Source organism: Thamnophis sirtalis, unplaced genomic scaffold (genome assembly GCF_051295495.1).
Source record: "Thamnophis sirtalis isolate CommonGarterSnake01/CBP01778 unplaced genomic scaffold, rThaSir2_p1.2 scaffold_9, whole genome shotgun sequence".
Classification (NCBI taxonomy): Eukaryota; Metazoa; Chordata; class Lepidosauria; order Squamata; family Natricidae; genus Thamnophis; species Thamnophis sirtalis.
The window spans coordinates 68,354,378-68,378,270 of NW_028261389.1; the positions used below are offsets into that span (position 1 = coordinate 68,354,378).

A 23,893-nucleotide genomic window follows, 5' to 3' on the forward strand; every position below is an offset into this window, starting at 1 on the left:
GGGGCAACATGCAGACTCTGTTAAACCACTTAGAGAGGGCTGTAAAAGCACTGTGAAACAATATTGCAGTGCTAAGTGCTGTTGCTAACTGGTTGTTAAGTGAATCTGGCTTCCCCATTGTTTTCTTTTTCTCAGAAGGTCGCAAAAGGGGATCACATGACCCTGGGACACAACAAAGGTCATAAATATGAACCAGTTGCCAAGCATCTGGATTTTGATCACATGATCATGGGGACGCTGCAACGGCCGTTAAGTGTGAAAAACAGTCATAAGTCACATTGTTTCAGTGCCTTTGAACGGCCACTAAATGATCTCTTGTAAGTCAAGGACTATTTGTATGTAAAAGTATCTCTTTTGGGAGGAGGGGAGTACAATAAACAAAGACCAATGACAAATAGTGTGCATTCCGTTATGTGGTGTTTTTTAATTTAAGCAATGGACTATCTCAAGCTATACATTTATAAGCTCATCTTCTCCATCATTATACCCAATAAAACAGTAAAACATTTTACTTGAAAATTATTCTAAACTTTTAAAAATAGCTGAATTTACAAATTAAATCCCGAACACTTGGATAAATTATACATATCTTCCAATCTGCACTCACTACAGCATTTTTAAAATTCACTCAGGAACCCAGTCTCTCTCTTTATAACTCACCTATTTACAGTCTCTCTTGATACCGTTGTTACAATTCTCTTACGTAGCTTTCAAGGTTCACAGACATATTTAAAATGTATTTAGCAGCATTATCAAATTAGATTAAAAAGAAAGGAAACCTTTAGAACATGAGATGAAAAGCACTCCATGTGGAAAACAAAAACAAAAACAAGGTCTTTCTCTATGAATACTGCGGTAGGCCGAAGCCCTAATAAAATGTTAATTAGATAGCATTTCAGTTTTTAGTCCTGAGCACAGAGTAGACATAAGCTGCGCTACTTTGGTCAATAAAAGTACAAGATTATGTAACATTCATTGTTAGCAGATTATAGGATGCTTCCAGAGTTTTATTATGCAACTTTCTCCTGCCTCAACAATTTACCAAGATGAAATCCAGACACTGGATTCCTAGATTTTGAATTTCCAGTCATCCCACATTTTCCCACCATGACTGCCATCTTTTTCTTTTGAATGGAAAATAAAGTTAAGGAAGATTTATTAGTTGCACGATTTCTTTTGATTTATGTCAGTTTGGAAACAGTGACCGTCAAAAGCAAGTAATCTCTTCCAGTTTATTGACACTCCAGTCTTAATATTTCATACAGCAGCAAAATTCAAGTAAACGTTATTAGGAGCCCCCTCCATTCCCTTCTGTTAAAGGCTTTGGAAATTAGATAAAATATACCGGTATATTTTTGGATAACTGTGAAGTTTCATTCCACAGAAGGGTCAATGTGAGGTACAATGTAGGACAACTTCACATTCTAGGTTACAGTTTTTCAGACCACCATTCAAGGTCACAGATATCCAGTTTGATTTTGCCAAGTCTTATTGGTACACACACATTAAGCCATTATAGGTTAGAACAAGCAGTCACACAACCCCAGACAAAGATATATAAAACCAACATTTGGAACGCAGTATACATAAGGCAGCTCTTAAGGGCAGCAGTTTTTAGCAGAATACGAATGCCTAAGAGTAGAACAATTAACAATTCTTTCAGGTACTACCATTTGCCTATAAATGCAGAGCAACTTCAGTGAGGGCAAAGCTTATCATCAGAGCTTGAGATGTTCTAGTGATGCAACTCTTCTTCAGTTACTGGCAATATCTTCACTTGTATCACCTGGATCAGAGAGCTGTCCATCTAGACTGCTGGGAACTTTCCAGATTTTCACCGTTCGATCACTGTAAAACATGATTAACATTTAAAGGGGATGAAAACGAAACATTAATGAACTGTTCAATTAAATGAAGCTGACCTCTGATTGGAAGAGATTATTGTTCTTTATAAAGTAATTACTCATACAGTACAACTCTTCTCCACTGGAATAACTTTTTCCTTAATGAGATGTTTTTATAGAGAAGGAACCATCTCAGCAAGTGTCAATTTATAAATGGGCACAAATGGGAGTGAATACTGTTTTGGCCTCCATGGTTTGTTTTCCAAAAGTGGAGGATTATTAAGCCATATTAGTGTTGTGGCCCGCCAGCAGAGTTGGCAGCAGATTCAAACAGTGAGGAGGTTGGGGAGGAACATGGGCCAGTCCTGGAGTCTGGGGAAGGCTGTGATGAGGGCTCTGTGTTGGAGGCAGACATGGGGCCATAGCCGTATGCCAGTTACCAGCTGCCTTTAGAGGCAGACATCAGTGAGGCAGACGAACAGCTGGAGCCTGTTCCCAGTGTGCGCATGCACAGAATTGCCAGACGAAGGCAACAGCTAAAGAACAGGGGTCGACCCGGGAGTAAGGCCACGATGAATGGCCCTCCCAAAGGAAATAAAAAAGGAGTGAAAGGGGAGTGGAGTTTGCAGGAGACAATTAGTTCGTTTAATTGGTTTGTGACTCTCTGAGACTCCTTGCCAAGTTTTGCAGATATCGGCCTGTCAGCTCTCCAAGCCAGATAAGGTCTGTGACTGTAAATCCTCCCTTGAAAGACTTTGCTGAATGTGAATGAGCTAAATTCACAGTAAATTAATAAAAGGGGTTTTTTATTGGGACAAGGAGTTTGCTTCATGCTCTTGGGAAGCCAAGGTCAGAACAATTAGGGGAACATCAAATATGCAGACAAATTTCTAAATTTTGGATTTACTGAAAAAGCTGTAAGACCCATACTGAGTAAGTATGTTTATATTTTGTATAATTATCTGTATCGTCACTTCATACAGGAGTGTATATAATCAGAATACTAGGCAATTTATTATGCTTATTATTTTAAAATGTAATGTTAAAATGTATTGTAAAAAAAGGCTCATGCTTCACCTGAATGATAACACTTTGAATTAATTCCAGAAATAAAGCATAGGTAGTCTTCAACTTACAACTATAATTGGGACTACGATTTCCACTGCTAATTGATGTGACTGTCAAGGCCATCACAATCCCTTTGATCTGAATTTCCATCAATGAACCCCATGGTCATTAGGTGAAACAAACTTCTTGCTAGCTTCCCATAATCTAAGTCAGCTGGCAAGAAGTTGCAGGTCCCAGGCTGGTAGGTAAAGACTGCTACTGAGTGATGAAGGAAGTGAGGGGAATCAGGAGGGTGCATGGAGGTGGAAGGGTGTATAAAGGTGCACAACAGGCAGGGATCGGAAAGGGTGCAAACGGAGTAGCTGGGGAGAGTGCACAGATGCGGGAGACTTACCTCAGCAATTTGCAACCTCCCCTGCTGTCTTCCCCACTGACTTTCTGGGGAAGACGAAAGGGAAGGTTACGAATGGCGATTGTGGGTATTTGGGGTGCTCAGCAACCAGTCATTAGGGGCAAATGGGTTGCCAAGCACCCACATCACAATCCTGTAACTATGGGGATGCTAGAATGGCTGTAACTCCAAGAACAAGTTGTAACCCCCATTCATTCAACGCCATTGTAATTTGAACAGTTGCTGAATGAATGGCCATAAGTTGAGGTCTACCCGTATAACTACAAGAACATAAAAAAAAAAACTCACTCAGATGCAGTAAAAATCTGGCTGGAATTGGAGCAGATGGCATTAATAGGACTATCGTGTCCTTTTAGTTCACTGATTGGGGCAAATGTGTCTCCATTCCAGAGCTTCAGAATGCCTCCTCGGCAGCCACTCAACAGCACGGAGGAATCAGGAACAACACCGAGAGCGCAAACCCAATCCTTGTGAGCATTAGGAACTTGCTGAAAAGAAAACCACAAGTTGAGGCAGAAAAATGTCAATACCTGTAACCAGGGACAAAGCCGTTTCAGAAAATATGAACTGGACGATAATAGCAATAGCAATAGCAATAGCAGTTAGACTTATATACCGCTTCATAGGGCTTTCAGCCCTCTCTAAGCGGTTTACAGAGTCAGCATATTGCCCCCAACAACAATCCGGGTCCTCATTTTACCCACCTCGGAAGGATGGAAGGCTGAGTCAACCCTGAGCCGGTGAGATTTGAACAGCCGAACTGCAGAACTGCAGTCAGCTGAAGTAGCCTGCAGTGCTGCATTTAACCACTGGGCCACTTCGGCTGCTAATTAGATGTGTAAACCAAAATAATGTGCATTCCATTACAGATATTCCTCAATGTGTGAGCACAACTGAGACCAGAACTTCTGTTGTTAAACAAGGCAGTTGTTAAGTAAGTTGTGCACAATTTTATGACCCTTTTTGCCAGGGTTGTTATGCTAATCACCACAGTCAATTGAATCATGTGGTCATTAAGTGAACCTGGTTTCCCCCATTGACTTCCCCAGAGTTCAAGTCTATCAAGATCCTTCTGAATCTTGAGCCTATCTTTTAAACTGTTGACTATTCCCCCCAAGTTTCTGTTGTCTGCAAATTTGATGAATTTCTCTTCTATCCTTTTATCTTCACTTTCTAGTTATCTCAACCTTCCTAATGCCGCAACCCTTTAATATAGTTCCTCATGTTGTGGTGACCCCCAACCATAAAATTATTTTATGTTTTCCGTATTTTTTTGAAAATATGCTTTTTCCAATGGTCTTAGGCGACCCTTGTGAAAGGGTCGTTCGACCCCCAAAGGTGTCCTGACCCACAGGTTGAGAACCACTGATCTAGATCATTTATGAACCTTGAGTTACCCACCTGCATGCATGTTTCCTCCATGCAGAGGTGGTTCCACTGAGGGCTACATGTTGAATGTAGCTGGTCAGCCAATAATGGTCTGGTGGCAGTGGTGGCTTCCGGATCCCATTGCAACTGGTACGGTGCAACGGGGCCGGGCATCCATCACATGCACGGGCGCAACACGCGTGCATGCGTACTTACCATCCGCGACGCTCCAGCTGCTCGGCGGAGCATTGCACAGGCACCGTACCCTCCATGCGCGTAAGCCCCGATTGGCTCAAATACAGGTAAGGAGGGCAGGCGGGCCCTCTGGAGCACCGTACTGGAATAGTACCTGGTGCACCCAGCAGGCACCAGTACGCCCATACTGGCACGTACTGGTCGTATCCCACCACTGTGTGGTGGATAGTACTGTCTATCCCACATTGTTTTGTCTTACCAAGAAATAGGTTGTGGTCTACTTTGTCAAATGCCTTACTAAAGCATACATAAACTATATTCATACCTAAACTACTAATGAGGTTACTTTGTCAAAGAATGCAATAAGGTGTGTCTGGCATGATCTTTTTTTGACAAACCCATGTTTAGTTATAATTTTTCTAATAACAATTGTGACAATAGTTCTAATATCATAATGCCTTTTGTGTTTTAATATTACCTGAATTAGATCTTTTTGAGCCAAGTCCCATTTTTTAATTCCATTATCTCTGGATCCACTAAAAAGGTTGTCACCCATAATAGTAAGTGCTTCAATGCCATCATAATGAGGAGGTTCAAAGTTGTGTGTAGGGCTTACAGTTCCAAGAGCTCCTTCAGTTATATCGAACATCTGGAATAGAAGAAAACACTTTTATATCTGCAGTATTGTTTTGGCTAGCAATTAAGCAAACATGTATGAGGAAATGCATCCCTCCACACATTGCGTTTTCACTCTCCCCGACCCCCCCAAACACTCTGCAGGCCAAAAACGGGCACATTTTTGGCAAAAATGGGGTGCGGAGGGCACTGCAGAGTGCTTCTAGGGGCCTGGGAGGGCAAAAACGCGACATGCAGTGACACACGGAGGCCAAAATCTATTTTTTTCTTGTTTTCCTCCTGTAAATTTAGGTGCATCTTACAGTCCGAAAAATATGGTGTGTGTGTGTGTGTGTGTGTGTGTGTGGATAGATTGATGGATGGATACACACACACACACGCACACGAAATGGATTGCTATATAAATTTGAAGAATGAATGAATGAGAGAATCTATCTGAAGATTTTTCAATGCAAATAGGGAATTCCTACTTTTCATTCATAAATGTTCTCAGAAAATATCAGCTTGGCCAGCCTTTCAACTGTAAAAGACAGATTAATAATACATTCCACTCCACTGAATTCCATGAGAGATTACCTTTATATAATGGTCCTTGGAGCCAGTAATGATGAGATCTTGTCCATTAGAAATGCGATCTACTGTGAGACACATAACTGGGCCCAAGTGACCAGTTAGTTTTCCTGTAGACTGAAATCTAGAAGAATAGCAAAAGATAATACTTCAGAGACTTAAAGTAGCTTATTTCAAAATCAAACAAATTATCTGAACTAATTCTTTTTCAAACTGTACTAATATTAGGCCGGTGTAAATCATCGAACAAGTGTAACATCATCTGGATCGACAGTATTTGTTGAAGATGAGTACACTTCTCATGACCTGCTTTGAGAAATTCCTGGCCTCCCCCTGAGTATCTGCAGGCACCAAATATATTTCCACAAGAATAGCTGGTAAAGCATTTAATATGTTTACTTGGAGGTAACTGTACAGTTGGTAGACTTGGCCCACCTCAGCAGATACTTTTTGGGTATCACTATGAAAGAATGGTGGTTTTGAGAAAAAATCAAGCATTTTAACTCATATATACAGTGTCTACACAAACTCTATTTTAAAGGACTGTCCTTTACTTCAGAAATTCCCTTAGATTTATTTTTGAAAAATTCACTTCTGTACTTTATTATTTGAAAAAAATGGAAAAGGAATTTGTCTTTCTAAAATAAATTTAAATATCCTGTTTTTTACATAATTTTATCAGACTATTCATCTTTCTTGGCTTTGAATTTTCCCCTTTGTAAAAGGACACATTTTTCTCTTTGTAAAGAAAAAGGAAGGACAATCCATACCCTTACATATAGTCACCATACTCGTACATTGTCACTATAATCATATATTGCGCATGCATTTGCAATTCAGTGCTTGTGCTGTGAGAAGAAATGATGATATATCAGGGTATCCACTACAAATATTTAATGAACCCTGATAGTGACTAGTCCTTGCTAGTTTTTTGGCCTGCCGGTGGCCAGTGGAGTTGGCAGAGGAGTTGGATAGTGTGGAGGTTGGGAAGGAACATGAACCAGTCTTGGGGGCTGAGGAAAGCTCAGATGAGGGCTCTGCGTCAGAGGCAGAGAGGGAGCTAGACAGCAGTGAAGCAGAAGAACAGCTGGAGCCTGTTCCCAATGTGTGCATGAGCAGAGCTGCCAGAAGACAAGAATTACTAAGAAGGCAGGGTCGACTTAAGAGTAAAGCCACAACTTGGAGGTGATTGGCCCCTCAGAGGAAACAAAAGAGGAACGAATGGGGAGTGGGATTTTCCAGGAAACAATTCATTCATTCGGTCTGGAAAGTTCTGTTTGGGATTATAAGAGAGCAAAAGTTTTGCTTTGCCCTGTGTTTGGAAACTAGTTATCTGGCAGCGCTCTAAATGAGATAAGGTTCGTGTTGATAAACATTCCTCTGAAAGACTGTATGCTAAAGCCTTGCTGACTGTGAATGAAAGAGATTCACAGTCATGTAAATAAAAGAGGTTTTGTCGTGACCGAGACTTTGCTTCTTGCTTTCTAAGGAAACCTGGGTCAGAACACTAGCTTCCAAACTGAAAAAATTGAGTGCAGATTACAATTGCCAATTCATTTGGGCACCAAGAACTGCAATGCTCCAGCATGGTGAGTAAATAATTTGGAAACATTACCTCTTCAGGTCCCACATTCTGACCACGTTTCCTGCAGCTGCATATAGAAAAGTGCCTGTTGGATTTAAGGCAATCTGATTGATCTGGTTCTCACCAGCTGGAATTGTAACAGTTCTATTGGTATTTCCAGAGCAAGCATCCCCTGGCATTGTCTGCCCTGAAGATCTTCATTTTATAAGGGAAAAGAACAAAACAAGACAAGATTAGATTAGATTTTTTTTTAAAGAAAAGAATGAGTTCTAATGTTATCTGTCCATTGCTGAACACAATAAAACGATGGTTAGATGCACATTGTTTCAAAATGGAAAGCTTACAATTTATTTATTTAATTAACACATTTATGTAGCTGCCTATGTCACTAAAAGTGACTTTGGAAAGTATACAAGCAATAATGAAAGCAATATCACAACTACCCCAGAAGTGTTCTGTGTGAGATTTGGGTGCACTCTCCCATGATCTTATTTTATATTTTATATTAATTGTTTTAAGGATTATTTAAGGTTTGTTTTATTGCATGCCACCTAGTGCACCAATGAGAGAGCAGCTATATACATTTGATTCAAAAATAAAATATATTTATCACACATCTTGCTAACGTTGAGTGTTCTAATCAGGCAGACATTGAGGCCCAATTTAATGTGAATTGATTCTCTTTTCCCTTTGAGATGAGGTAAAGGTAAAGGTTCCCCTTGCACATATGTGTTAGTTGTTCCTGACTCTAGGAGGTGGTGCTCATCTCCGTTTCAAAGCCGAAGAGCCAGCACTGTCCAAAGACATCTCTGTGGTCATGTGACTGGCATGACTAAATGCTGAAGGCACATGGAATGCTGTTACCTTCCCAACAAAGGTGGTTCCTATTTTTCTACTTGCATTTTTACATGCTTTCGAACTGCTAGGTTGGCAGAAGCTGGGACAAGTAATGGGAGCTCGCTCCATTACGCAGCACTAGGGATTCGAACCACCGATCTTTCTGATCAACAAGCTCAGTGTCTTAGCCACTGAGCCACCGCATTCCTTTGAGATAGAAGAGGACTAATTTAGTGGTTTCCGCCATGATCTGTGATGCCCTGAACTCTCTAGTTTAAAAGATGAGCAATGTTTCAGGCAGAACCAAGACCAGCTCCCTTGGCTTTGAGAAGACTTTCAAAATGTACTTGGATTCAGAGGCTGATGCAGCATAAGGAAAATCAGAAGAAAAATTACATGCTTCTCTTTTTACAACTTAAATCAATTTGTCACCTTTGTTTAAAGTGGTTGATTTAGAGCTCCTTGCCAATAGAAATTTGGTTTTGTTTTCTCATACTGCATCATGGCTTTATTTTTCCTTAGACTGCATATACCTTACAAGTAATTTTTCAATTTGCCAGCTTAGCGGGATTTACCCAAAGGTTAAAGAAAACAAAATAGTTCTTTTTGAGCCTGTATATTCTGCATAATTATAATTGCCTTGGCACTTACTGCAAAATCTATTAATGTAAGTGTCAGGTTTCCGAAAAATGCCCTAATTAACTTATGAGATCCAAACCTGGCCAAAGGTATGTGTGGAATGTGCTCCCCCCTTCCGCCCATGGCAACTCAATAACAGGCGTGGAAGTGCTTTGCAAGTTGGTAGTAAGATTATGGTTTTGCTTTTTAGAGTCTCAACTTACGTTAGTGTTCGGATACATTTAGCAGAATCGCGGATGTCCCACACCTTAATATAAGATGTTGAGACTGTGAACACCAAACTAGTATAATTACAGTATTTTACAGATACAACATTGTTAGGGTGACCACTCAGAGACATGATTTCCTGTCCGGTAACCAAATTCCATACTTTACAAGTGCGATCTAAAAAGAAAGAAAAACAACAACAAATAAAACATGCTAGATTATTTTGCACAATACAGGCATTCATGCCTTCGGTTTATTTGTTGCTTCATAATGAATTGCTAGTTTCACAAATTGCGTAAATATAGGTAAAAAATGCAAATCAATGTCTAAAAATTATCAACAATTATTATACTAACAAGTTGCTCAAAGAGTCAACTAATACTACGCAAAGGAACAGACACATAGGCAGCAAAAATTCTATGTAAAGAAACATTGAGAGCAGGCAATATTATTTTCAATTTTTTTAAAAAACAGAAAGCAGGATACTTTCTTTGGCTACAGTAGTGATATAGTGATATTCTTACAAAGCAAATCTGTATTCCATATCTTATAACTTATTGTTAGGTTATTGTAGCGTGGTGCATGTGAAATTCCTTTTGAAATAAATTGAAACTTCAGTGGCTGTAAAATATAATTATAGGATGTTGCAATTAAAATATCCTTTTGACATGGCTTTGCGTGCCACTTTAGGCACACTTGCCATTGGTTGGCCATCACGGGTATAGAGTTTATAGATACAGTCCTCTAAAAGTTTTATTATCCCCGCTATTGTTATCCTGCCCTGCCAAAAACTTAGGCTGATATTTTGATGATGCTTCCCATTATACCTCGCAGCTATTTTTTCCCCAGCCAAATTTCACATTGCTCCAAATTGAATCAGTTTGCCCTTGAATCTTGAATTGCGAACTTTCGTGCCTCCTTGATTTGACTTTCAAATCTTCCATTAAAATGTAATAAATGGATTCACACAGGCTTAAAATGTAACCTGTTATTCTTAGAACATTTCATGATCCATTGGTAACCCCATCAATATTGAAAGCAGGCTTCAGAAAGCTACATAAGCCCCATGGAAAGCCATCAAACCTTTTGATCCAGTGAAGAGAAGATCATCGGTAGAATCAACACAAAGCACAGCCTTCATGTGACCTTCAGCAATATAGATACATTGAACTGGGGAGGGTCGGACACATTTTGAAGCAACTGGGTTGATTATGCCTCTAAATGGTAAAAAGAAGCGTATATTAGTCATGGTGTCAAGTAATTTTAAATCTGATTTTACTATTCCAGCCACCTAGCCCTGCATTAGCGGAAATCTTTCAGAAAGATTCAGATTAAGAATACAAGCCATGGTGGCCCAATGGTTACAATGCAGTACTGCACGCTACTTCTGCTGGCTGCCTGCAATTTGGCAGTTCGAACGCACCACCAGGCTCAAGGTTGACTCAGCCTTCCATCCTTCTGAGGTTGGTAAAATGAGGACCCAGATTATTGGGGGCAATAGGCTGACTCTGTAAACCGCTTAGAGAGGGCTGTAAAGCACTGGGAAGCGGTATATAAGTCTAAGTGCTATTGCTATCTATGAATTTATACTCTGATGTGGCTATGTAACAGGCCATGCTCTTTGATCAAGTGAATGTTTCCCAACCCGTGCTTCTTGGCCAAGAGAACAGCAATGGAAAAGATTAGCTTGATCATGGACCAAAGAGTTCTGAGCAGCACACATATTTACAGATACTATCTTCCAGCACCATGGACAGGTCCAATTACTGTCCTTAGTTAATTGCTGTTGCTTCATTAAAGAGACAGATTAAAAAATATATACGGCCAAATCAGAGTTTGAATTGCACCAAACAGGGCAGCATGTTTTCTATATCCAGTCTATTTACTTATTGAAATCCATATTCTACGCTAAGGAAAATTAAATTATTCCCCAAAAACATTTACTAGCATTTTTATTTAAAATAATGAAGAGGAGAGGGCAAACGTATTACTTCCTCATGGTGTCCTTTATCTAATCATAGCTTTTATTATGTGTGAGTACACATATGATCATACATACATTTACACATACTTTGCCAGCTTCATTCATGATTGTACACACATATTTGGTAATGATACTAACAAAATAATCTGCAAAGCCCCTGAATGATCTTTGGATGATTTCCCAAACAATTGATGAAATATTTTAATTTCTTCCATTGAGTTTACAGGCAGAAGGTTCTTGGAACAAAACTTTCTCGGAAAGAGGCATGATTTAAAAGATTCTTCAACTACCTATAGCCTTACAAAGACTCAACTCTGACCCAGAAATCCAGAAAACGGCAATGGAAGCGCAGCAAGGGAGTTTCGAAGAAAATTACTCTATAAGCTCCTGGATCAAAGAAGCTTTTTCAGCAGAGCGATACCACATCTACACTTGCATGAACCTCATAACAAAGGAAGCAGCATTAGGTTCGGTTAGTACTTGGATTAAAGAGTGTGAAGAAATCCCAGGGCTCTAGTTTAGTGTAGAAAGCTGAAGGCAATGGCAAACCACTTCTCCACTGACACTAAGAAAATATCATGGACTTTTTCCATGTCAAATTTGGCTCAAGGAGATCAGAGGTTTATAAACCTCTGTAGACAAGGAGACAACATTTAAAGGTTGGATTCAGGGAAAATGAGTAAGTTTAATGATGTATCAGATACAACTTCTAATCTCATATCGATCGACAAATCACTATCCCTGAGATTATATTAAAGCAGAGCCAATACTACATTTTCAAGATGTGAAATCTGAAATCTAAATTATAAAGCGAAGAAGTACAGAAGTCGACATTCCTATACTCTGTAGACTCGCTTTGAATATAACCATAGGAGATCTGAAAGAACTTATTTATTAAAATGCTAATGTATAATATATAGATAATAAAAGAAAAGAGTTATGTAGATTAAATTAAGTCTTAGGAAATATCAAAAATCTTTCTGCTGTATAAGTTATAGATTAGAAGACTAGAATATAATTGAAGCATGTATAGTTTTATACCTGCTTAAGGAATATAACTATAATTGTTGTACCAAGAAAAAGGCAATAAAGACCATAGGAAAAAACTTAAAGTGTTAATAAGAGCCTTCAAGCTCTTCTATTTCTAAAAAAAATGGATGTTTAAATAGTAAATGGTTTAGACTTTTTGTATCTTTCAAATATAGGTGCTTTATGTGTGAATAAAAATTTGCAGGCTATATAATGTGCCTGCAAATTTTTATTTACACACAAAACATATATCTGATGTATATATATATATGGTGTGTATATATATTTATTTTAAGATAACTAGAAAGTGAAGAGTGAAAACAGGCAATAAAGACAGAATGAAGTCAGTCAGTAAAAGTTGGATTGCAAGCAAGGAAGATAGAAACTATTTAAGAAAAAAACGTGTATGTTGTATCAGAAATCTCCAATAAAATAAAAACAAGCTTAACTGATACTCATTCCATTTTTCTAAAAAAGGAATTAAATGTGCCAGGAATTTGTCCAAATGGGCTAAAGATATATAGAAATAGAGGTCTATGTACCAAAAGATGCAGACAAACTCAGTAACAATGAATGAAGAAACAATTAGAATATGTTCTAAGTATTCAACAGTGTTCTATTACCTGAAAAATATTACTTGTTACTTCATTCTATAAATGAAAGCACAATTTAAATGCCGGGCAGTTAAAGAAAATCCTTATACATAATTTCTAATTTGCAACATGTTGATTCAGAAATTCCTCGACTTTTAGTTATATCCTAGTCTCCTGTATTGAGAATTGGTTGCAGGGGTTATTTTTGTCCTAAGCTGAAGGTTTAAGATTGACAAATGCTTGTGTGATTATTGATAATTTCTATTCCCTCTACTTCGATGGGCACACATTTCCCTTAGAGATGGACTGCTTTTATAGCACCTTTAAGATTTAAGAACGGTTGTGAATGTATGTGAATGTAAAATGAAAATGTGTCTTTCCTACCTAGTTCATTACAGCCTGTCACTTTCAACAAAGCAAATTGAGAGTGTTTGCCATGAGTTTATTAAAAGATGAAGAGAAAGACATAAGGAAAAACAGGCACACCACCCGGACACGATTTCCAAAGAGAAATTAGTGCACATGCTAGAGATATATTGTTTTAAAAACCAAACAGAATAAGAATGCTTCAGAAAAAAAATGATCCAAGAGACATATGAACATTTTGAGGAGCATGGAATTTTTTTTTTTAATCATGCAAAAATGTTTAGTTAGTTAATTTAGGAACTGCAAGTAAAAAATATTAAGCGTAACACTAAGAGTCCAGAAGATGGAAAGGAGGAATACAAAAGTACCTGTGTACCTCCGACAGAGAAGAATCACTTTCATCAGACCTACAATAAACAGTAGTAAGATTATGAAGAAAGATTATAGAAATCATCAGAATAAAGAAAGGAGGGTGGGGGAAACAGCATTGTTACGAAAAGGTAGAAAAAACAACGTGTAAACTAACACCTAAACAGGCCTAGCCAGGTTTGATAACGATGGAAGAATATGCAGAAAACTCTTTTTCACCGGGGAAAATGGAGCTTCTATCAAACAGGTTTTCTATAAACCATCTCCAGCTTCCTTGATTCATTCTTTACAAAAGCTGGGGGACAGAACTTTGATAAAATGACTGAATTTAACATGTAGCTTTCTGCCTTTTTGTTCATTTATACATGCATCGGGCGGGGATTGACAAGGATCAGTTTTGCAATTGCAGTCAAAATCGTAATTGCTGTTAAGAAATTAACCCTTTGTGCTTTCTTCTTTTGAATCGAGGCAGTCACATGCTTGCAATCCTTTAAAAATAGCCCGATGTTAAAGAATATATCAATATATATTTAACAGTTGAAGATACTTGCATTCCTCAACACAATCGATCAGTTGATGTTGGAGAAACAATTATGAAAGCTCAAAACAGATCAATAGTTCTTGTATACCCTTATGTCCAATTGTAATAATTAACACTATATAGAGAACAGCTATTTCTTTTCGCTAGTATAAAATCGTTCCAAGCATAGGCTAAAAGATCTCAGTGGATTATAACAACTGTTAGAAACATGTATAGCGAATCACAGATTTGGGAGGGGGGAGACATTAATTAAAGATAAAGCATAGGAAGACCAGACAAGAAATAAAGGGGAAAAAATGCCCTCAATACTACTGCTAAAAACATAAAAATTAAACACTATATATTAGCTGCGAAAGTGCAGCACGCTTGCAATAAAGAATCTGGATGAATTCAAATGACTACCACTGGAAAAAAAAAATACTGCACAAAGCAAGTACTGAAATTTCCTCTAGTTGATATTTCTAGTTCTTCCTTTACCCTCAAAGTGTGGTTTCTGAGAGTGCAGATTGCATTATATTGCAATGCAATAATTATATGAATGCTGGCCACTGCAGCATTCAACAGTACAGAAACTCACAGATTATTCCCATGCCTGAAAAACGTTTAAATGAAAAACTGGCTCTTTGGAGATCGCAGGAAAAAATATTTTCACACAGGCATAAGTATAAATTTATGTATATTTCAGCAGGAAATGTTTAGGTAATTAGGAATGTTTTATAATATTTTAAAGAGCGTGGAAGCAACAAATGAGCTTTTTTTTTTTTTTGAGCTCTTAGCATGAGATGGCCACAGCCAAAGCATTCTGAAGCTCTGTTGAAGGCTCACATGCGCTTTGGGTACCATCACTGCTGTGGGGAGGTGGGTCCTTGTGACTTACTTATCCTTCTGAACTGATGGGCTTCCCTGAGAAACAGTAAGACGGTTAAAAACATTCAGTTCATTACGGGGCCGGCTTGGTGGGGAAGGAGGAGGTGAGAGACTAGCCTCTGAAGTTCCAGAATCTGAGCTACAAGAAAAAAATTAAACATTAAAAACCAATTGCAAATAATAAATAAAAAATAAAAAAAATAAAAGCAAATGAAATAAAGAGCTTAAAACAGTGTTTCTCAACCTTGGCAACTTGAAGATGTCTGGACTTCAACTCCCAGAATTCCCCAGCCAGCGAATGCTGGCTGGGGAATTCTGGGAGTTGAAGTCCGGACATCTTCAAGTTGCCAAGGTTGAGAAACACTGGCTTAAAATTAAGAAAGTATGCCAGGGACTAGGTCACTGATGCCTTTCATTTAGTAATGTTTACTGCAAGCTCCTCTGGTAGAACGTAAAGATTATAAAACAAACCACCACAAGATGGCAGTATAACAACTTAAAACGAAGCCTATGCATAGGGAAAAAATGTAAATAAGAGAGCTTTACAATGGAAAACATCGGTTCAAGATTGAGAACCCTCAATAAGAAGTAGTCAACATTAATGAAGTTTACACACCACTTTTCGGTGGGCCATTAAGCGAGGTGCAGAAGGAGAGTTACCAAGTCAGCTTTCTTCAACAAAGCAAAATCACTCTCAATTTCTCAACAACACTAAAGTCAATAAAATCAACCTTTAAAGTAAAGCATCTTACTGTTTTTGTTCTTTTGACTTTGTCTTATCTACAGATTTATCATAGTTTTTTCTCTTTGATCCAGGTGAAGGTTCTGGTATTTTTTTGTCTGTTGGAGATGATAATTGTTTGGACCTATCATAAAAAGAAAAAGAAAACTTGGGTAGACAATCGTAATTCAGTGGCTGCGATTATCAGTTAGTTGACAAAGCGTCACCGGATTTGTAAAAAAATATTTTCAGTAATTGCAAGATACGTATTTTTTTATATACTACCGTATTTCCCTGAAAAGAAGACCCAGTCTTATTTTCTTTTGACCCCCGAAAAATAGCTAGGGCTTCTTTTCGGGAGGGTCTAATTACTGACTCACCTCATGGCAGCGGTACCAACAGCCCCGCCCACTTCTTCTGCGGCCACTTGCCGCCATTCACATGCACCACCCCCAACCTCTGTTTTGCCGTCAGAGCCTTCCAGAAAGTCCTCTGCAGCTGAGAAATGGGCTCTGGATTGATGCATGCAGTGCCCCCTGGCTTCCGTTTTGCCTTTTTGGCTTTCCAAAAAGCCTCTGCAGTCGATAACAGAGCTCCGGCTTCTTTTTGGGGTGGGTTATATTTTGGGGGAAACACGGTATTATAAGCCACTCAGAATGGGATAGGCAGCTTAACTCAACTGTAAGCAGGTAGATAAATATAAACAGTTTCCAAGGGTGAATGTGCTTGAATGCAAACACCTAGGTTATTCTTAAAGGTGTCATATCAAGGCAGTGGGTAAATGTAACGTTTTTTGCCACCGGTTTGTGGGCGTGGCTTGTTGGTGGTGGGGTCATGTGACTGGGTGGGCGTGGCCAACTGTTTTCACTTTATAAAGCATTTTTTTCCTGCTGGTTTGGGCGAATAGGCAGGAAAAAATGCTTTAAAAAGTGGAGGGCGGGGATGGGGGTGGGGGAGCTTCTGAGGATTGTGTGTCTCAAAGCTGAGCCGTCAGCAGCTCTTTTTTTCGCTTTTTAAAGCATTTTTTTCCTGCTTATTTGCCCAAACTGGCAGGGAAAAAAATGCTTTAAAAGCAGAAAAAGAGCTTCCGACGATCGCGCTGCTCCCAGCTGAGCCGCGCGATCGTCGGTAGCTTTTTTTTTACTACTGGTTCACAGAGCCAACAACAATTGTCCCTATGGACCAGGCCGATTTCACCCCTGTATCAAGGATTTTTGGATCAGGCTTTCCAAAACAGTGAGATGTACTTTCTTTGGAGAGGCACAGACAGAGTCCAGGGCAGGTACGAAGAACCTTTTAGTTGTACGTTGTTATAATAAATCCGACTTTCCCCAAGTTTCATTGTGTTGCTTTCATTGTTCATTTGTGTTCATTCTGGCATTTGGATTTTTTTAGGAAAGGTGTGAAAATTAAGATTACGCTCAAGAGAGGTAAGATAGCAAAAAAGTTTAGGGACCCGATTTGGATTTCTTAATCCACATGGGCCGTTACTACACGGGCTGCGACTTATAGGAGTTGTAGTTCCAATATATTAATCAGGGCTGCAAGTTAAGAGTAGCTCCTTCAAAGAAATTTCGAGAGGAACCCTTTTATAGAGGATTCTCGCTATGCAAAAAAAACCCCAGGTATCCTTTACCAATATTGTTAACCATCGTTGAACTTTATATACTGTGTTTCCCCCAAAATAAGACCCTGTCTTATTTATCTTTGCCACCAAAAAGGCACCAAGTCTTATTTCTGGGGAATATCATCCACAGCCCATTCCTGGCTGGCCCCACCCAGATGGTCCCTCCCCTCTCCCAGGAGTCCCCATGTGGCCTGTTTGGATGCAGGTTATGTGCAGAGGTGTGCAGAGGCTCGGGGAGGGTGAAAAATGGGCCTACCGGAAGTTCGGAAAGAGGGCCTCCACAGCTCGGGGAAGGCAAAAACACACACACACACCCCGTGGTATAGGCCAACTAGGGCACGCCCCATTATGGCTACGCCCACACAGCAACTAGGCAGAAAACCTCTTGCTTAAAATTTTAATGAGCCAACAGGGAATTGGTGCACTGTACATATCTTACATGCTGGCAGCCTTAGAAGACAAGGGTGACGGCAACAGGAGGGCCTCTCTGTCTCTGGCAGAAGGTTCTTTCGTGTCCGAATCCATGCCACTTTCTTGAGCTTCTGCAACCAACGTAAGGGGACTCGACACAGCCGACTCTCCAGCACTGACATCTGATGTTAAATCACCACTATCAGCATAAAGCAGTTCCATCTGGGTTGTTGTCCGACGGCGTGCCTGAAACAGATTGGAAAAGAAAGAACAATACAGTGTTGGCGAACCTTTTCGGGACCAAGTGCCAAAACGGGAGCGTGCACACGCCGGAAACCAGAAGATCAGCCCCTCCCCGGGTGCACATGCGCGTACGGTGTTTTTGCTCTTCTGGTTTCCGTAATGTGCATGTGCACCGGCTACCTAGTCCTCCAGTTCCTGGTGAGCATACACGCGTGAAGACCAGCTGGCCGGTGCACCAGAACCCGAAAGAGCAAAGGGTGACAGCTCACATGCCCAAAGAGATGGCTGTGTGTGCCACTTCTGGTACGTGTGCCATAGATTTGTCCTCATGGCAGTAACACAATCTATTCTTTTCCAGGACTTACAGAATGGTTTGAAATGAAGATAGAACGATATCATTTACTTGGTCCTAAAATAGCAATAGCAATAGCAGTAGACTTATATACCGCTTCATAGGCCTTTCAGGCCTCTCTAAGCGGTTTACAGAGAGTCAGCATATTGCCCCCAACAATCCGGGTCCTCATTTTACCCACCTCGGAAGGATGGAAGGCTGAGTCAACCCTGAGCCGGTGAGATTTGAACCGCTGAACTGCTGATCTAGCAGTAGCCTGCAGTGCTGCATTTAACCACTGCGCCACCTTGGAATAAATAAAATTATTCCTACTTATCTATGCTGACAAAAGCAGCTACTGTCTGTAACTAGTACAATTATGCAACTAGTTCCATTCATGGTTTGCTGATCGCTAGTAGGGATAATGGGCTATAATTCTGCGAAGGTAAGGTTATTCTTACATTCTTCTGATCCCAATGTCAACCTAGAAAGCACAAAGACAAAAACACTCTGAACGAAAAAACTCTCTCATTTTCTTCCAGGTTTTAGTCAATCAATCAAATCATGAAAAAACTAGAAAAACCTGGAAGAAAACTTGTAAGAAAAAACTAGAAAAAATTGCCATCAAAAAGAGATCATCTCTCCCCTTCTAGCATTCTGAATCTGAGCAGTTTCAAAGGCTGGAAATGAGCTGAAGACACCCTGTTTGTACAGAATGATGGCACTGCTATCTCAAATTCTGCCATACTATTGACGGCAGCAGGAGCCAGAAACTAATTGATCTTGATGGACTTTTGAAAACTTAAGCAAAATTGATTCTGGATGTGATCGGGAAATCCCTAAGCATAGCCTAGATGGGAAACACCCCCACCCCTCCAAGTAGTCAGATTCACTTACCTTCCCACCCGGTTCGCAAATGTGAGTGCACATGCTGCGTCTGCGCATGTGCACTGCCTTCTGCGCATGCGCAATGCTCACGCATTACGTAGGGGCGGGTGGGCGGAGCCACCTGCAGCGGCTGCTACCGGTTCGCCTGAACCGGAGACAACTGGCTGAATACCACCTCTGACACCGCCCCCTAGCCAAATATAGTATCAAGCCATTTCTCTATTGTTGCCAAAAACCAGGTTTTGACATTACAAGTTTAATTTAATATGAGTTCTTTAACCTTTATCATGCTATTGGTCATAGCTTACCTTATTTTTAGGCTTGACTTCACTACAAAGTTTCATAAGATCTGAAGATAAAGAACTGCAAATAAAAACATACATTTAGTGCTAAGATCTCATGATACCCCACCTCCTATTGTAAATTTGAAACTTATGTGGCCATTCATCTTTTGTGCCATAACTTTGGACGGTCCACAATAATAGCAATAATAATATAGAAACAATAAAAAATACCATCCAAAAAGCCAATTCACATTGTCCTAAAGCAACATGCTCCAGCCTCATTCAATCCCAATGCACTGTGGGAAAAGCCCACTTTTAAAATCTTCTGGAAGGCTGGATGTCAGATCTGACATATATGCTCATCCTTCGACTATTATCCCATAAACATGTTCTTACTCTAATATAGTTTTTCTTCCCGTCATTACTTGTGTGATAGGATATACAGATATTCAACACATGAAAGGCTCCCCCCACAAAAGTTATGACTGAATGTGTGTTATGATTCAAAATGTTGTATTTATCTACATTTTTGTAATAGCACTAAGGCTCATATACCACTTCAAAGTGCTTTACAGTCCTCTCTAAGCAGTTTATAGAGTCAGCATATTGTCCCCAACAATCTGGGTCCCCACACGGACTAACAAGGAGAAAATTAGCCCTAAGTGCCGATTCTGGGTTTATAATTTGTTTTCATCCAGATATCTGCGTGACTGAGATGTATCCAGACCTCATATGTATTGATATACATACAGGAGTGAGATTCAGCCAGTTCGGACTGGTTTGGGAGAACCAGATGCTAATTTTACATCTGGTTCGCTGAACCGCTAGTTGCAAGGACTGGCTGGCCCCTCCCATCCCACCCCCCCTCTCCCAGGAGTCTCCCCGTTTTGGATGCCAGGTAAGTGCAAGGCCGGCGCGGAGGCTCTGGGAGGGCAAAAAATGGGCCTCCCAGAAGTTCAGAAACGGGCCTGTTTCTGGCCTCTGGGGGGCCTCCAGAACCCAGGAGAGGCTGTTTTCGCCCTCCCAAGGCTCAAGGAAGCTTCCAGAGCCTGGGGAGGGTGAAAATTTCCCCTCCCCCACCACGGTGCAGCAGGCTGAGTAGGCCACGCCCACCCAGCAACCGGGCAGACAACCAGTTGTTAAAATCTTTGAATCCCATCCCTGTTCACATACATACATATATGCATATGTGTATGTGTGACAATGTGTATATAAAAGTAGATCTTCAAGAACTCAAGTAAGCTATATGTAAATGAAGACTCAATCATCCAGACCAAAAATATCTATTTTTCATTTTGGGGAGAAACCCCCTGCAATCTGTATAGCAAGAGTTAGTTCATTCCAAAGACTCTCTGACTCCCTGTCTACCCAAATGTTCATTTTGACTGAAGAAGTTACTTGGATGAATAAGGAAACACCTCCATTTCAAGAACATTTGGTCCGGTTGCCATGATTTTTAGATACAAACTAAGCCATGTTCTTACATTTAAAGAAAAAGTTCATGGAAATATATGGGCTAACAATCTATAACAACAGCTTTGTTGTTCCCCTTTGCTTACTATTTATTTTCTATAGAATCTGTTCAAGAACATACTGAGAAAGGTTACATTAAAAATACAATGAGCATAGTTTCCACTGATCTCACCTTCCTTCAGCCCCAGGGCTATTCAAAGGAGCATCTTCATCAGTACTGTCTTCCATGTTTTCTAGAAAATTTTCAAAATCATTATGTTTGTTAGTCAATTTCAAATCAACAAAATATATATCTGTTGTAAGGATTTTTCATGCTATCTAAAGATCAGAGGGAGAAAAATTAGTATTGTATAATATTCTAATAACGCTTTTTACTTAAAATAACATTTAATTGAACTGACCCAGTTTCCCATAACACCCATAAACAGAAGCCCTTATATTTAACTCACTTTTTAAAGTTTTCTGAATCAGTAGGGAATAGCTTATATTTTATCACTGTCTATCATCCATATGCAGAAGAAAATTGTAAAGACACCATCAAGAAAGTGGAGATCGCACATAACAGTGGCATAGCGTCCCAGCACTTACTCTACCATATACTTACTGCTTAGAATAATTATTCTCATTTGCATTAATAAAACATAAACTCATAAAATTGTGGCTATAACAATTTGCTTAAGAGAAACACTTGCTTGAGAGCTCCGTGGAACGAATGCCAAATAGGGCTTCCGTTTTATTGCAGGACATAAAATTCAACATTAATATTCACAAGAACATTAGTAGCTGGAAGGAAACCATTTCAAGATACTGAAACAGTAATTTCTGTCATCCAACATTTATTTTCATCTAGTGCCAGCTGAAGCTGGGTAAAAACCTTTCTGAAGATCACTATGTGAATCAAGGACCAAAAGAAAACTTTAAAAACATTAACAGTAGTAGTTGTTCAAAACTCTAAGTAGATGTCAAACAGAGATTAAAAAACAATTTGAGATCAAAATACCAAAAGGGAGGACAAAAACCCCATCTGACGCGCGAGTGATAGTGGGCGCACCGCGGTTCGCCCACATTACACCCATCCTCCGCGAGCTGCACTGGCTACCTGTTGGTCTCCGGGTGCGCTTCAGGGTATTGATGACCACCTTTAAAGCACTCCATGGTAGTGGATCTGGATATTTGAGAGACCGCCTTCTGCCGATCACCTCCCTCCGACCGATTAGATCGCACAGGCTGGGCCTCCTCCGAATTCCATCCGCCAGTCAATGTCGACTGGCGACTACACGGAGGAGAGCCTTTTCTGTTGCAGCTCCAACCCTGTGGAATGAGCTCCCCATTGAGATTCGTACCCTCACCACCATCCAGACCTTCCGCACAGCCCTCAAGATCTGGCTCTCCCAGCAGGCCTGGGGATAGGTTTCCAATTTACCCGCCCGAGTGTTGACTGTTGAATGCATGTTGTGGTTTACCATTTTATTTTGTTCACTATTGTTTGTCTCTTGGTACTGCACCCCCTCCCCTTGTGATTGTAAGCCGCCCTGAGTCCCCTCAGGGAGAAGGGCGGCCTATAAATCTCAATAAAATGAGTAAAAAAAAAAAAAAATGACACCTCTATTTCACAGTTGGAATAGCCTGTTTTGAAGGAGGCTTCCTGTAGTTTAGAAATTACCTATTCCAAAATCAAAAGTAAACTTCCAAAGTTATGCCAATGAATCAAGTGAAATCGTGCCACCTTCAATTCTGCTTGAGAGTTAGCAAACAGACTATTTAATTTAACCAAAAAGGACAAAGACATAATTTGGGGTGAAATATAATTTGCCAGAATGCTTCATTCTCAACCGCATAGACCTATCTAAAGATATTGTTGTGTAAGAACAATATAAACGGTATATAATAACAGTATTATAAACAGTATAGTTTTGTAATGAAGGAAAGAAAATCAGGAAAAGAGCTATACATTTATCTATAAGTTGATCTTGGATATTGGCTTCCAAAGTATATATCTGAAGGGAATGCTAGTTGTATATAAATTGTCTGCTTTAGCTCCCCGAGGGAAGTAAATGAAGGCTGTGGAGAGGACTTTGAAATCCAATTTGATCATGTGAATAATTTTAGGGATCAAAAATTATACAAACTAATGATTTAACAGACTAATGAGGGGAAGGTCTGTTCATTAAAGCAGAATGTTAAATCCGTATAAAGTTTTACCTATCTACACTGTACACATGTATAAAATGGGAATGGAATCTAACTATATATTTTTCATATTGTATAAAAATGGCATGTATAAAATGGCAAATGGAATTTTATGGAACACATGGAAGCAAGCAGTATAAGCAGATGTGGTCTACCCATATGAAGTCTGCTAAACAATACTCTTTTTTAACTGGAAAAGATGGGCCTGGAAGGAAAAGCCACTGTTATGTCCATTTATTCATGTGAAACAGTGCTAAATATTGGTGATTATGAATGTGTCATATCTTCCATGAAAATAGCTTGAAAGTCCATAAAATGGCATTTATATGAAACATTTCACATTTGAAACTTTAAGTCAAGGTAGGAAAATTGATGGGGGAGAGAGGGGGGAGGGAGAGGGGGGGCACCCAAATATAAGCTGATTCCACAGGGCGCAGCAAACAGGAGAAGAGATCAAACAGAGGAAATTTCACGAAGGACAAAACCTTGCGTGGGATGTACCATCAAGAGATACATTGAGGTGGCAGACTGGGAAATCCTAAGTGGTTGGAAAGGGCTGTACTAAAGGACAGCATTGTGCCATTAAACCCCAGATCCATAGAAGCAGGAGTCTAG

The 23,893-nt window shown here is 39.8% G+C and overlaps 1 protein-coding gene across 12 annotated transcripts in view; it reads right to left on the reverse strand.

Annotated features, from left to right (window-relative positions):
• Positions 1-400: 400 nt before the first annotated feature.
• The window catches only part of KIF21A (kinesin family member 21A), a 94,998-nt gene continuing 71,505 nt past the window's right edge, over positions 401-23,893 (reverse strand). For 5 of the 12 annotated variants that reach the window (XM_087722181.1, XM_087722182.1, XM_087722180.1 and 2 more), the window contains 13 exons: positions 21,261-21,321; positions 19,640-19,694; positions 17,898-18,115; positions 15,863-15,976; positions 15,121-15,249; positions 13,702-13,740; positions 10,445-10,578; positions 9,358-9,538; positions 7,709-7,873; positions 6,100-6,217; positions 5,366-5,536; positions 3,613-3,812; positions 401-1,848 (listed from right to left, as the gene is read on the reverse strand). In XM_087722181.1, coding sequence (XP_087578307.1) covers positions 1,755-1,848; positions 3,613-3,812; positions 5,366-5,536; positions 6,100-6,217; positions 7,709-7,873; positions 9,358-9,538; positions 10,445-10,578; positions 13,702-13,740; positions 15,121-15,249; positions 15,863-15,976; positions 17,898-18,115; positions 19,640-19,694; positions 21,261-21,321 — 1,679 coding nt within the window. In that variant the 3' untranslated portion in view covers positions 401-1,754. The remainder of the gene's footprint in view (positions 1,849-3,612; positions 3,813-5,365; positions 5,537-6,099; positions 6,218-7,708; positions 7,874-9,357; positions 9,539-10,444; positions 10,579-13,701; positions 13,741-15,120; positions 15,250-15,862; positions 15,977-17,897; positions 18,116-19,639; positions 19,695-21,260; positions 21,322-23,893) is intronic. The other 7 variants (XM_087722184.1, XM_087722187.1, XM_087722186.1 and 4 more) reach the window with 3 other exon arrangements.